Source organism: Miscanthus floridulus, chromosome 8, assembly GCF_019320115.1.
Source record: "Miscanthus floridulus cultivar M001 chromosome 8, ASM1932011v1, whole genome shotgun sequence".
Classification (NCBI taxonomy): domain Eukaryota; kingdom Viridiplantae; phylum Streptophyta; class Magnoliopsida; order Poales; family Poaceae; genus Miscanthus; species Miscanthus floridulus.
In genome coordinates this window covers 20,030,113-20,043,632 of record NC_089587.1, presented here as the reverse complement: position 1 = coordinate 20,043,632, position 13,520 = coordinate 20,030,113, and the positions used below count along the sequence as shown (strand labels likewise).

At 44.9% G+C, this 13,520-nt stretch overlaps 1 protein-coding gene across 1 annotated transcript; it reads left to right on the top strand.

The window, feature by feature from the left end:
- Positions 1-93: 93 nt before the first annotated feature.
- LOC136475903 (chaperone protein ClpB3, mitochondrial-like) lies at positions 94-6,702 on the top strand. Its single transcript, XM_066473560.1, has 10 exons — positions 94-1,060; positions 2,227-2,445; positions 2,549-2,786; positions 2,992-3,187; positions 3,287-3,341; positions 3,723-3,873; positions 4,152-4,460; positions 4,556-4,821; positions 5,126-6,055; positions 6,196-6,702. The coding sequence occupies exons 1-10, from the start codon at positions 758-760 to the stop codon at positions 6,499-6,501; spliced, it is 2,973 nt and encodes a 990-aa protein (XP_066329657.1). The 5' UTR covers positions 94-757; the 3' UTR covers positions 6,502-6,702.
- The last annotated feature ends 6,818 nt before the right edge of the window (positions 6,703-13,520 follow it).

The following is a 13,520-nucleotide window of genomic DNA, read 5'->3' as shown; positions in this document are numbered from 1 at the left end:
AGAAAAGATCACAGCACACAAGATTGCTGTTCGAGAAACATGGAATTATTGATCTTACTCGTCATTTGCATGATTGCTTGGTAGCCTGGGATTGGGAGATAGGTTTGCATCTTCAGATCAATGGCGGATGACCTGAATTTGTTCTAGATATGCAGCTTCCAGCATGGTAAACAGGCATGGTAAACAGTCTTGCCAAGTCTGAAGTTACAGGTGAAATTCAGCTGAAGCGTGTGATCAATGCTTTGCAGTTTTTTTTTTGAAACAAGTGTTTTTAGTTTATGCGTTTGCAATTTACAAAAGATTTGGATACGAAATTCTGAGTCAGTCCATGAGCTGTACGGTGCCTTCACTCGCTGCTTCTGCCGAGTAGAGGATGCGACGAAAGAAAGAACTCGCGCGGTAGCGCCGAACGCCTTCCTCTCTATCTCGCCAATGAGTGGGCCCCCTGAGTGGCTAAGTCCGGTACAAACGGTATCCGACGGTTACGGAAAGAGCGGCACTAGATCAGACGGTTGATGTGCACGGAGGTCGACGAGCACCGCAGAACTTTCTGCAACCTTCCACCCGCTTCGCCTCCGGTGCCGGCGCTTTTTCTTCCCCTTCTCCAAGCATCGCCACCCCTCTCCGTTGCGCCCTCACAACCACCACTGCCCCCACAAATAACCGAGCCGGCGTCTTCGCGGCGTAACCGCTTGGCCAGTCCAGTGTGCGCAGCCGCCGCCGCAGCAAAGCGCTAAACCCAAACCCCTCCGCCACGATGGCGCGCTCCGCCGCGTCCAGGCTAGCGCGCGCAGCCCGCGCGGCCGCGTCGGCCACCACCCGACGCCAGGCCCCCGCCGTTAGCCGCGAAGTCCTCCCGCGGTCCCTCGCGCCGCTCGCGGGTGATGCCTCCGCCGCCTTCGCCGCCGCCACGACGAGGAGGCTGGCGTGGTTGGCCGCGCCTTTGGGGCGGTTTCCCGTCGGGGCCGGCGGAGCAGGGCTCCTGGTGCCGCCGCGCCGGCTGTTCCACTCGACGACGCCCGCTCATTACAGCGCCACCGGCACCTCGTCCTCGTCTCAGGTTGGTGCCCACTATGTACACCGCTGCTCATGTCTCTGTTCTTATGCGCCGAGCCGCCGATTGGCTACCACTCGTGTCGATTCGATTTCGGTCAGTGCTGTAGAGATTTGGCTAACCAAACGGTTGGATTGTGAAGCTCTGGACCGTTGAATGCTTGCTATTCTGCACTTCTGCTACAAATTCGTAAAGATTCGTGGTGTCACGATAGCTTTGAATGATATAATGATAAGTGTGATACGATCGTGTAGTAGTATGGTGTCACTGATTTCATCCTTTGATCTTCAGAAGTGTGGAATGTTGGAGTGATAGATTTGTAAAGTTAATAGTTCTATTCCACAATGCAAACTTCATAAGTGATGGTGAGATGATGATTTTAGGCACTTTCTGTGTTGATGTTGTTGGACTGTTGTCTTTCTGTAGCTGTATTTCCATCTTGTGTTGGTGATTGCATTCTCTCGTTCTTTATTAATTAGACGAGTCAACAGTTTCCAACCTTGTTTCAAAAGTGTGTAGAATCAGCTGATCCGTTTGTAGATGTGATTAAACAATATATCAGAGTGCTATACAAAAACTATAGCCTATAGGTTTCCACTTGAATAGAGTGTCTCCATTCTCCAACCACGAATCACTATAGTTTTCACATGCATCTAGCTCTTTGCTTGGTTTGCAGTATTTGTATGTGCGCTAGGGCAGGTTTGCAATTGTGATTTTTTTTGGTGACAAAAACGTGGGGTGTCTTCTCCAGAGTAAAATCTCTTTCTTTTTATATGTATACAGAAAGGAAAAAAAATAATGTACAAGAGGGAGTCACAAGGATCATAAGTCAAAAGAGGAGGAGACTAACATCATGGTAAAATTGATCAACCAATCGGACAACAAACTCTTAACATTTGATTTTGCCTTAAGAAACAGTAGAGCAAATTCAGACTTGAAAGATTGCTTCCATCTGCGAACTGATGGAACCGCATCTTCGAAGACTGTACTGTTTTGATGACACCAAATAGTCTAAACAGCCACCATACTAATTTCCCTGAAAACCGGAGACCCAAATATATCTGTTCCAGCAGCAGGGTGTGGTATATGCAGCAATGGGTAGGGCTTGCAAACTACTGTTGGTTTGAGTCCTAATCTCTATGTTTTTCCTTAATTTTCTTTGATCAAAACAGATAACACCAGGAGAATTCACTGAGATGGCCTGGGAGGGGATTGTTGGTGCGGTTGATGCAGCAAGATTGTCAAAACAACAGATAGTGGAGTCAGAGCACTTGATGAAAGCTCTTCTGGAGCAAAAGGATGGGCTAGCACGCAGGATATTTTCAAAAGCGGGCATAGACAACACATCAGTCCTGCAAGCTACAGATGACTTTATTTCTAGACAGCCAAAGGTATTAGCAGTGTGCTTTAATAATTTTATAGATTAAACTGACTAAACAAGTTCTGTTTATTAAGGTGGTAAATTTTATTAAGATTTGGGTCTTGCATTGGTAGGTTCTCGGTGATACAACCGGACCAATTATAGGATCAAGTTTTGTGTCGATATTGGATAATGCGAAGAAGCATAAAAAAGAATATGGTGATGAATTTGTGTCAGTTGAGCACATCCTGCAAGCATTCGCTTCAGATAAAAAGTTTGGACAACAGCTCTTCAAAGATCTGAAAATTGTGGAGAATGATCTTAAAGAAGCTATTTCAGCAGTACGGGGAAGCCAGCGAGTCACAGATCAGAGTATGTCTTGTGACATTTTTCTTTGTCTTTACTAGTTTCTTTCTTTTGGCAGAGTACTTCTGTGGTTTTAGTATTTATTTATACTTTGTTCATATTCATATAGCTTCCTGTATTGTCCAGAAAGTTAACTTGATCCTGATAAGTAGATAACAATATAATAACCGATGACCTGTTTTATATGCCTATATTGTTTTTCTGTTTCCAGATCCAGAAGGAAAGTACCAGGCTCTAGAGAAGTATGGTATTGATTTGACAGAATCAGCTCGGCGTGGAAAACTTGATCCTGTTATAGGCCGTGATGATGAAGTGCGTAGATGCATTCAGATCCTATGTAGAAGAACTAAAAACAATCCTGTAATCATTGGCGAGCCAGGAGTTGGCAAAACAGCTATTGCTGAAGGGTGATTACCTGTTCATTTATTGTTTGTAGTTTTTTCATAGTATGCCTATGCTTTGCTGCTTTGAACATGCAGTAATCAACCATCTTGCTCTTATTTCAGACTGGCTCAGCGTATTGTACGAGGAGATGTTCCCGAACCTCTAATGAATAGAAGGGTATTGAAATGTCTCTGTTCATATCTAGTCTAGTTAACTGAATTTTAGGGCAATTATATTTTCTGACTGTGCTATGGCAGAGACAACTCTCCTCCATGCATCCTAGCCGTCCCAGGCTGTAATTATTCCTTCTCTATAAAATGGGCATCACCTTGTGCCAGTCTTGTTAAAAAAGAACTTTTGATTGATATATATATCCGATGTTCATTGAAGCATTTTGATTATCAATTAATAAAAAAATAATACAAAATTCAGAGCTTACAGTCAGACGTAGAATAACATGTCACTATAACTGTATAACAGATGAGTAGACACAGTTGTATTAGTGTCAAGAATGCAATAGACTGTATGTTCTGATGCTATGTACATCTGCAATTACAGCTTATTTCATTGGATATGGGAGCACTACTTGCTGGAGCTAAATTCCGTGGTGAATTTGAGGAGAGACTAAAGGCTGTTCTAAAGGAGGTCACTGCTTCTAATGGACAGATCATCTTGTTCATTGATGAGATCCATACTGTTGTTGGTGCAGGTTTGTACTTCTAACTTCTTCTGTGTTTTGGCTATTTGCAAGTTGTTTTTATGGCAGTGAACATACATCGATAGACTTGAAAATATTAGTCGAAGCTAAGCTCTCTGTTAATGATTAGACAGGTCTACACAAGTGCGTTTCATTTTTATTTGGTTTGTGCTGGCCTTGTGCTTTCAAATCACTGATGCTTTGTTTTATCAAAAATTGATGCTTATACCACAATCCAGGAGAGTCAGTGCTCTGAATATTGTCAAATTTACTGTTTATTCTCTGAATAGGAGCCGCTGGTGGAGCGATGGATGCTGGTAACCTGTTGAAGCCAATGCTAGGCCGTGGAGAACTCCGCTGCATTGGAGCAACAACATTGGATGAGTACAGGAAGTACATTGAGAAGGATGCTGCTCTTGAGCGTAGGTTCCAGCAGGTTTATTGTGGTGAGCCAGCGGTTGAGGATACCATCTCCATACTGCGTGGTTTGCGAGAACGATATGAACTGCATCATGGTGTTAAGATATCAGATGGAGCTCTTGTTGCTGCAGCAGTTCTATCCGATCGATACATCACTGGACGTTTTTTGCCTGACAAAGGTACTTTGCATGCTATAATGTGGATAAGTTACAGTGAACAGCGAGCTGATCTATTCATTATCTAATATAATAATATTCTTTATTTGTGCGTGCAGCCATTGATCTAGTTGATGAAGCAGCTGCTAAGCTCAAAATGGAGATAACATCAAAGCCTATTGAATTGGATGAGGTAGACAGAGAAATCATAAGGCTTGAAATGGAAAAGCTCTCACTGAAGAATGATACAGATAAAGCCTCCAAAGAACGACTGAGCAAGCTTGAAGCTGAACTAGAATCTCTCAAGCAGAAGCAGAAAAATCTTTCAGAACAATGGGAATATGAGAAATCTTTGATGACTCGTATAAGATCAATTAAAGAAGAGGTACGTGCATTCTTTATTCCTTCTGTGTATTGCCTGCCATATATATTGGTTCTGATCGCTTCTATTTAAAGCGCAAGCGTTGTTATGCTGTGGCTTTGCCATACAGCCAATCGGCTGCAATTGTGAAGAGCTGAGAGCAAGCTCTGGCTGTTTGCTTCTGAATGCCTGCTATCGCTGCCGCTGTTTGGGCTGCAGGTGTTGCTAGTTGGCTGCTGCAGCACAGCAACAGCCAGCTATCCGATCAGGCTGATTTTTTTGCCCCTTATGTCATGTAGGCTCTAATCTTGTCTTTATCTTGTTTTAGACTGACAGAGTGAACCTGGAGATTGAAGCTGCTGAGAGAGAGTATGATTTGAATCGTGCTGCTGAACTGAAGTATGGAACACTTTTGTCACTTCAGAAACAGCTGGAAGAGGCTGGGAATAAACTTGTTGAATTCCAGCAATCAGGGAAGTCAATGCTTCGAGAAGAGGTGACTGACGTGGACATTGCTGAGATTGTGAGCAAGTGGACTGGTATTCCAGTGTCAAACCTTCAACAGTCTGAAAGGGAAAAGCTGCTGCTGCTGGAAGATGTACTCCACAAGAGGGTTATTGGCCAAGACATTGCAGTCAAATCAGTGGCCAACGCCATCCGCCGTTCTAGGGCAGGCCTATCAGATCCTAACCGTCCGATAGCAAGCTTTATGTTTATGGGACCTACAGGTGTAGGAAAGACTGAGCTGGGTAAGACACTGGCTGAATTCCTTTTCAACACTGAGAATGCCCTAATACGAATTGATATGAGCGAGTACATGGAGAAGCATGCCGTCTCCCGTTTGGTTGGTGCCCCACCTGGATATGTTGGTTATGAGGAAGGGGGCCAATTGACTGAATCTGTTCGCCGGCGGCCTTACTCAGTTGTTCTGTTGGATGAAATTGAGAAAGCGCACCAGGATGTCTTTAACGTTTTGTTGCAACTGTTGGACGATGGAAGAATAACTGATTCACAAGGCAGGACTGTCAGCTTCACTAACTGTGTCATCATCATGACCTCAAACATTGGGTCACCATTGATCCTTGACACACTTAGAAACACCACAGACAGCAAGGAGGTCGTTTATGAGATAATGAAGAAGCAGGTGATTGAGATGGCCCGACAAACATTCCGACCAGAATTCTTGAACAGGATAGATGAGTACATAGTGTTCCAACCTCTGGATACAAGCGAGATCAACCACATTGTGGAGATCCAGGTAAACATTTAACAATTCATTTTAGAAGCATGCCTGATAGATATATTTAAACCATAGTATCAACCTTAAGTTATTTCTCCACATTTGCACATAGTTTGTGTAGCCTGCTCTTTAATTTGAAATGGTTTCCTTACTTGCAGTTGAATCGGGTTAAGAACCGGCTGAAACAACAGAAGATTCATCTCCAATACACTGCAGAAGCCGTTGAGCTTCTGGGGTCTCTTGGCTTTGACCCGAACTATGGTGCGAGGCCTGTCAAGAGAGTGATTCAGCAGATGGTGGAGAACGAGATTGCCCTAGGTGTCCTGAAGGGCGATTTCAAAGAAGACGACACTGTCCTCGTGGATGTAGGTTCTGCGGCGATAGCAAAAGGACTTGCTCCGCAGAAGAAACTTGTCCTTCAGAGGGTAGAAAATAGAAACGAAGAGTTAGTTGCCAATGACTAGGTCAGGGGGTTCACCTTTTAGCGAGAATGTTCAAGTGAGATGATACGCATCTGTTAGCTCTGCGTTTACGCGTCTGAGAAACTTAGCTTGGCCTTTTGGGTTCTTATTATGAAGTCGTGTCCAGTCTCCTGTGGCAAAACTCAACGTGCAAATCTCTGTGAATATATAATCCTGAGAGTTCTATCTGAAGAGCTGTGAATATCTGTTTAGGTAACTTTTATCTTTGGTCTTTTATATTTCATGACTTATCTTACTCTTATTATTTCCTTTTGAGCTTTCAAGTCAACCCTTATAACAAGACGTCATAAAAACAAAAGGAAAACCCATTGATTTTGTTCAATCATTGTCATTTGTCAAGAATAGTCACGCGGCAGCGTTTCAGCTTACAAACGTATGGGAAAAAGTTCTCTAATAAATTCCACTTGGTAAGATCAAAACCTAGAAGCCAAATTCTATATTAATGAAGGTATGACAGATGAGCAATCTGAATGGTGGATGGGAAAACACATATAGACAACTAGATACAGTTTACAAAGCATGTTCATATAGGCTCCGTTCCTTTCGTTGAAAAAACAAGTCAAAACACTGTTCCGACTAATTTGTTGTGAGAGAAAAATACTATTCCAGCTATAAAAACAAGCTGAAAAATACGGATTATAAGAGAAACGAACATGACCTAGTAATTGAGCATCATTTCTAGACTATACGTCTTGTGGCCAGATTTGTTGCTTAATAAAGTACGAAATGGGTTATCCAAAATAATGGTTATGATCATATAATACTTCCTCCGTTTTAGTAGTTCGCTCTGGCTTAATCCTACATCAAAACTATGATTAAATTTTAGAAAAATATTGACATCACCTATAAGTTAAAAATAAATGTACTGCCAAAGACTCGGTTCGCTGCAACGAAAGCAGCAGCACCGCAGCCACCTGCTGCTAGTGCAGCCGAATAGGCTCAGAATTTAGAAAGCTAATCTGACAACCCCTTAGGCTGGATCAAGTTTATAAAAAAAATACCAATAGTTATATTACTCCCAAGTTAGCGTAAATTAGACTCACCATGGATATTTATTTTATTATGTACCTATTTGGATATGTCTGTGTTTTAGGCATGTGATCACATGTGAAGATATCTGGGTTTTAGGCATCATACGTCACAACTTGCTCAGAAACTTCTAAATTTTTTACCACAACCTCTACATGCGATGACACGACGCCTCGACAAGTTTCGTGATTTTCAGACTTCGTTTGCATTTTATATAATTAAAAAACACCTTTTTAACAAGTTGTGGTCATGTTTCGTGAAACAGATATTTGAAATTTCACGAATGTCCTTGCACACGGCCTCAAAATACACTCAAAAACATAAATACCATTTTTTGAATCGCTAAATTCTAATATTTCATGCACCTGCAGTTCAAATTTACTTTTTCGAGAAAAATTCAAGTAAACATAAAAAATTAAAAAAATATATACCAAAAAGTCATAGGAAAGTTCCAAATTGGAACATGTGCTTCTAGGTACTGTATAAATACCACAGAAAAAATTTAAAAACAAAAATACAAAAAATAAAAATACTTTGCCGAGTGTCGCAATTGGCACTCGGTAAAGGAACCTCTTTGCCGAGTGCCAAGCTTGCAGCACTCGGCAAAGATTTTTCAGAAAATTTTTTATTCTTTCCGATTAAAAGAACGCTGAATTTCTTTGCCGAGTGCCCGCATCTCGGCACTCGGCAAAGAGCCGACCCACTTAACCCTAGCGGGCTGGCCGCTCCCACTCTCTCTCTCCCTCTCACTGCCGTGCGCGCCCGGCCCCACCCCGCCGCCACGCGACCACCGGCACCGCCCCGGCCCCGCTCCGCCACCGCAGCCCCGGCCCCGCTCGGCTGCCCCCCCCCGCCCCTGACCAGCCGGAGTGGAGGAGCAGGGGAGCAGAGGAGAGAAGGGAGGTGGAGGAGAGGAGAAGAGAGAAGGAAGAAGGAGAAGGGAGGAGGAAGGAGAAGGGAGGAGGAGGAGCCTCGACCGCCGGCCACGCCCCTCGCCGTTCGTCCCCGTCGTCGTCCCTGCCCCTCACTGGAGACGAAGGTGACCCCGGCACCGCGTCGCCCGACTCCACCACCACCCAAGGTATAAAGCCCCCCCGGTTGTCGGCCTTCGTGCCTTGTATGTCATTGACGGCCTTCGTGCCGTATGTGGATGTGTGGGCCTTCGTGCCGTACGTGGATGTGTGGGCCTTCGTGCCGTATATATGTTGTCGGCCATCGTGTCGGCTTTTTCTTGCAGGTTTTGGAAACCTCTCCGTATAGGGGAGGTTCTGCCGAAATTTTTAACTTATAGTATTATAATTCTTCTTTTGTAGAGCAGGACCCGTCGGAGGGGACCCGTAGTACGTAGGCGACCCCGATCGTCTTCGTCGGCGCTGCGGTCCTGCCTGCACAGTGTCGCTTCGCCACTGCCCCGCTAGCCTGACTCCACCGTCACCCTAGGTATGAATAACCTCTCTTCCTTATCGTTGTCGTAGATCAGTGTAACCTAGTTAGGCGTCTCCCGTTCGAAACAGATACGGTTGGAGGTATGCAGATCTTTGCATATCTAAGACCGTATCTGTTTCAGATTGTCCACTTTTTTGGATAGCCCGCGGATGCGTAGATGGGGTAGTTTTCATGTTCTGCTTTGATTCGAGATAGAGTTTCGGCACCACCTCCCTATTGTTCTCCGGATACACACTCTCCCTTCTAGGACGTGTATCGAGAGAACAGTGGGGAGGTGCTGCCGAAATTCTATCTCGGATCGGAGTAGAGCATGTAAACTAACCTTATCTATGCATTCACGGGTGGGATTAGGACCTATCCTCACCCATTAGACAGTAGGCACGTCGTTCAGATGCAATTGGTGGTTATATTACTCGCTCATGTATATGCTAGAGGATGGATAACCGTGAGTGGATGTACACAGGCCACCCAAGTCAGGCTGAAATCACCCCTGAATGGATGACAAGACCGAGGGTTTCTTGAACCAAGCATTTGACAAGGCAGCTAATGGAGCGAGAGACACATTCTGTCCCTGTAGCGAATGTGGAAACAGGAAAAGAAAAATAAGGAAGATCATGGGGGAACATCTTTGCAAGTATGGATTTACGCCAAACTATACCCGGTGGGTGTTCCATGGTGAAGCCCATCGTACTAGAGAGGAGGTGGTGAGACCACGCTTGGAGGCGTTTGATGCTGATGGTGGGGTAGCAGGATGGTTAGGTGACTTTCACGAAGCAACGTTCGCTGAAAGACCTACGGAGGAGGAGGAGAAGGAGGATGAGGAGGAGGATCCAAAGCCAACCGGAAAGGCGTTCTACCAAATGTTTTCTTTGGCATAGAAGCTCCTACACGAGAAGGCAATAGTTTATCAACTGGATGCCATTAGACGCCTAATGGGGTCGAAGTCCTAGTACAACATGAGTCGAGCCTGCTTCGATGGTATGTTGGCAGTTATTGGTGGGCTGCTTCTAGAGGGTCATATTCTGCCGAGCAGCTTCTACGAGTCATAGAGACTCCTTCGTGCACTTAAAATGCCGTATGAGCAGATACATTGTTGTCCGAAGGGGTGCATCCTATTTAGGAAAGATCACAAGGATGCAAAGTACTATCCAAAGTGTAAATCCTCTAGGTATGTGGAGGTAGACAAAGGTGATAGCCAGAAGGAGCAGCTTGAGATCCCCATGAAAGTCCTACGGCACCTTTCGATCATACCGAGGCTCCAACGGCTATTCATGACCGAGGAGTCCGCGAAACAGATGACATGGCACAAGAATGGCATTCGATATAATCTTGACAAGATGGTACATCCAGCTGATGGTGAAGCATGGAAAAACTTTAATCGCAAGCATCGTGACAAAGATCTTGAGGCCCGTAATGTACGTGTTGCGCTGGCAATGAATGGATTCAATCCTTATGGAATGATGTCGACCCCATACACTTGTTGGCCTGTGTTCACTATCCCCCTCAATCTTCCCCCCCCCCCCCGAGGTCCTCCTTCAACGGCAAAACATATTCTTGACGTTGATAATTCCTGGACACCCAGGAAACAAAATGGGTGTGTAGATGGAGCCTGTTTATGATGAATTGATCAGTGATTGGAATGAAGGGGTATGGACTTACGACCGAGCTACAAAGAAAAACTTCAAAATGTATGTTTGGTACCAGTACTCCATGCATGACTTCCTAGCGTATGGGATATTCAACGCCTGGTGTGTCCACAGGAAGTTCCCATGCCCGATATGCAAGACAACACTAGAGTTCATTTGGTTGAAGAAGGGTGACAAGTTTTCATCATTCGACAAGCATCGACAGTTCCTCCCTCTTAACCATGCATTCAGACAAGACACCAAGAACTTCACAAAAGGTGTCAAGGTGACCGACCCTAAACCTCAAAAGATGACTGGTGCCTAGGTTCATGCTCAAATAGATGCTCTCGTGGTCAATCCACAGAAAGATAGTCGGAAGAAAGATAATCCAAAGAAAGATTGCTTTGTAGGATATGGTGTCGAACATATGTGGACTCATAAGTCGGGCTTGGAGAGGCTTCCCTATTTTGATGACCTTCTCCTTCCACATAATATAGATGTAATGCACACTGAGAAGAATGTCGCCGAAGCACTTTGGGCAACACTCATAGACATTCCTGACAAGACAAAGGACAACCCTAAGGCCAGAGTGGACCTGGCAACGCTATGCGATAGACCAAAGCTAGAGATGCTGCCTCCAAGAGATGGCAAGCCATGGAAAAGGCCTAAGGCCGATTACATCTTAGAAAAGAAGCACAGAATGGAAGTGATACAATGGATGCAGACGTTAAAGTTCTCGGATGGGTATGTAGCGAATCTGAGGAGGGGAGCGAACCTAGAGACTGGCCGAGTCTTAGGGATGAAGAGTCATGACTAACACATATGGATTGAGTGGCTTCTTCCGTCGATGGTTCGAGGCTACGTCCCTGAGAATGTCTAAAAGATGCTGGTAGAGTTGAGCTTTTTCTTCCGCCAGCTTTGTGCCAAGGAGGTATTCTGTGAAAGTGGTTGATGAGTTGGAAAAAGCGGCACCTCTATTGCTCTATAAGTTGGAGAAGATCTTTCCACCTGGCTTTTTCTTGTCGATGCAGCATTTAATTTTGCACCTTCCGTCCGAGGCATGAATGGGGGGGCCCGTGCAGAACCGTTGGTGCTATCCAATCGAGAGATGTCTAAAGACTATTCACAAGAAATGTGGAAACAAAGACAGGATTGAGGCTTCCATTGCTGAGGCATTCATTCATGAGGAGGTGGCAAACTTCACAACAACATACTATAATGAGAACCTTCCTAGCATGCATAATCCACCCGCTCGGTACAACGAGGACGAAAATGAATTGACCCTTAGCCTTTTCAAAGGGCCACGTGGGAGAGCAAGTGGAGCGACCACAAAGACCTTGAGCTATGAAGAGTGGCGCAAGATCATGCTCTACATGTTGACCAACCTTGACGAAGTGGAAACGTATCTAGGGTAAGTTCTCAACGAACTTGTTACATACTCCGTAACTTTTGTACATCCAACAACATTGTTCTTTGTCGGTGTAGAGAATTTTTTGATGAATCCTGGCACCATTCAAGGCCACCTTCTGACCATGAACGAGAGACCCTTCTTCAACATGGTTCGCCTGATTTCATTACATGGTTTCAAAAAAAGGTACCAACCAACTTAGCTCTTACTAAGTTTGACGTTCCAAGTTGCCTGATTTCATTTCTCTCCTGCTTGAACTTGCAGTGCCAAAGAGATGTGTCTATAAGTGCTGAATTATGATAGGTGGCCAATGGCTTTGACTATAAGGTCTTGTCATTTAACGCTTATGACGTGAATGGATATCACTTCCACACAACAAGGTATGAGTAGAGTCGTCCCAATCCAAGGACCACGAATACCGGAGTATTTACACTGGGCACTGATCAAGAGGAGTATTATGGGACAGTTGAAGAAATATACGAGCTCGACTACCATGGTTCCAAAGCACTTAATCCTATCATATTCAAATGCCAGTGGTTTGATCCTGTAGTATCGAGAAAGTCCCATCAACTTGGGATAGTCGAAACTCGACAGGATTTCTTCTATCCAGGAGAAGATGTCTATATTGTGGCTCAACAAGCCACACAAGTTTATTATTGTCCATATGCTTGCAAAACCGACCCACGTCTTCAGGGTTGGTATATCGTGCACAAGGTATCACCACACGGTAGATTACCTCGCCCAAACCTTGATGATTACAACTTGAACCCAAACACGCATGATGGAGAGTTCTATCAATAAGAGGAGGGGCTACCAGGGATGCTTGAGATAGACTTAATCGGAGAGATCGAAATGGAAGCAGACGAGGAATGGGTTGTTGATGAGGACGCTGCAAATGAGGTGCATGATCCGAAGGACTTGGAAATGCTTGACGGACTATGACTAGGCAATGACAATGATGAGGATGTGGTTGTTGAGGATTTGGACAATCTTGATAGTGATGACGATACCTATCGTCCAGATAATCCTGATCATAAAGAATATTAGAAATACATGTAATACTATGTTATTTTGTAATTACATTTTCTTTATTTTGCATCTCTTACTAAGTACGTCTCGTTTATCTGTACTTACTGGTTTACTCTTTTTAATTGCAGATGATGGGGCCCACTAGGAGGAGCTGCCCCTCGGTTTACACCAACCGGAGGGACATGGCGCCAGCTGAGGAGGTGGAGGCGTCAGAGAGGCCGAGGAGGCTGAGAGGCAGGCCCAGGCGGGAACCGTTGACTGACCACGGGCGCAGCTCCTCACGTGACCCTATGCACAACGACGACCTTTAGCACACGGTGGACGAGGACGGGGGTCCACGGACGGAGGATGAGGAGGCGGTTCTAGCGACGGAGGACGAGGAGGCGGCGACGATAGGGGGTTCCACTTCCTTTGGTACGTTGAAGCCCTACCAGCGAGGCCCCGTAAAGCTCCTGAAGCGACCG

Bases quoted from the DNA above. Each gene is read 5' to 3' on its own strand.
- LOC136475903 (XM_066473560.1), top strand. From the start codon at position 758: ATGGCGCGCTCCGCCGCGTCCAGGCTAGCGCGCGCAGCCCGCGCGGCC. The intron at 1,061-2,226 runs GTTGGTGCCCAC...TGATCAAAACAG, and splicing joins GCACCTCGTCCTCGTCTCAG to ATAACACCAGGAGAATTCAC. The intron at 4,461-4,555 runs GTACTTTGCATG...TTGTGCGTGCAG, and splicing joins ACGTTTTTTGCCTGACAAAG to CCATTGATCTAGTTGATGAA.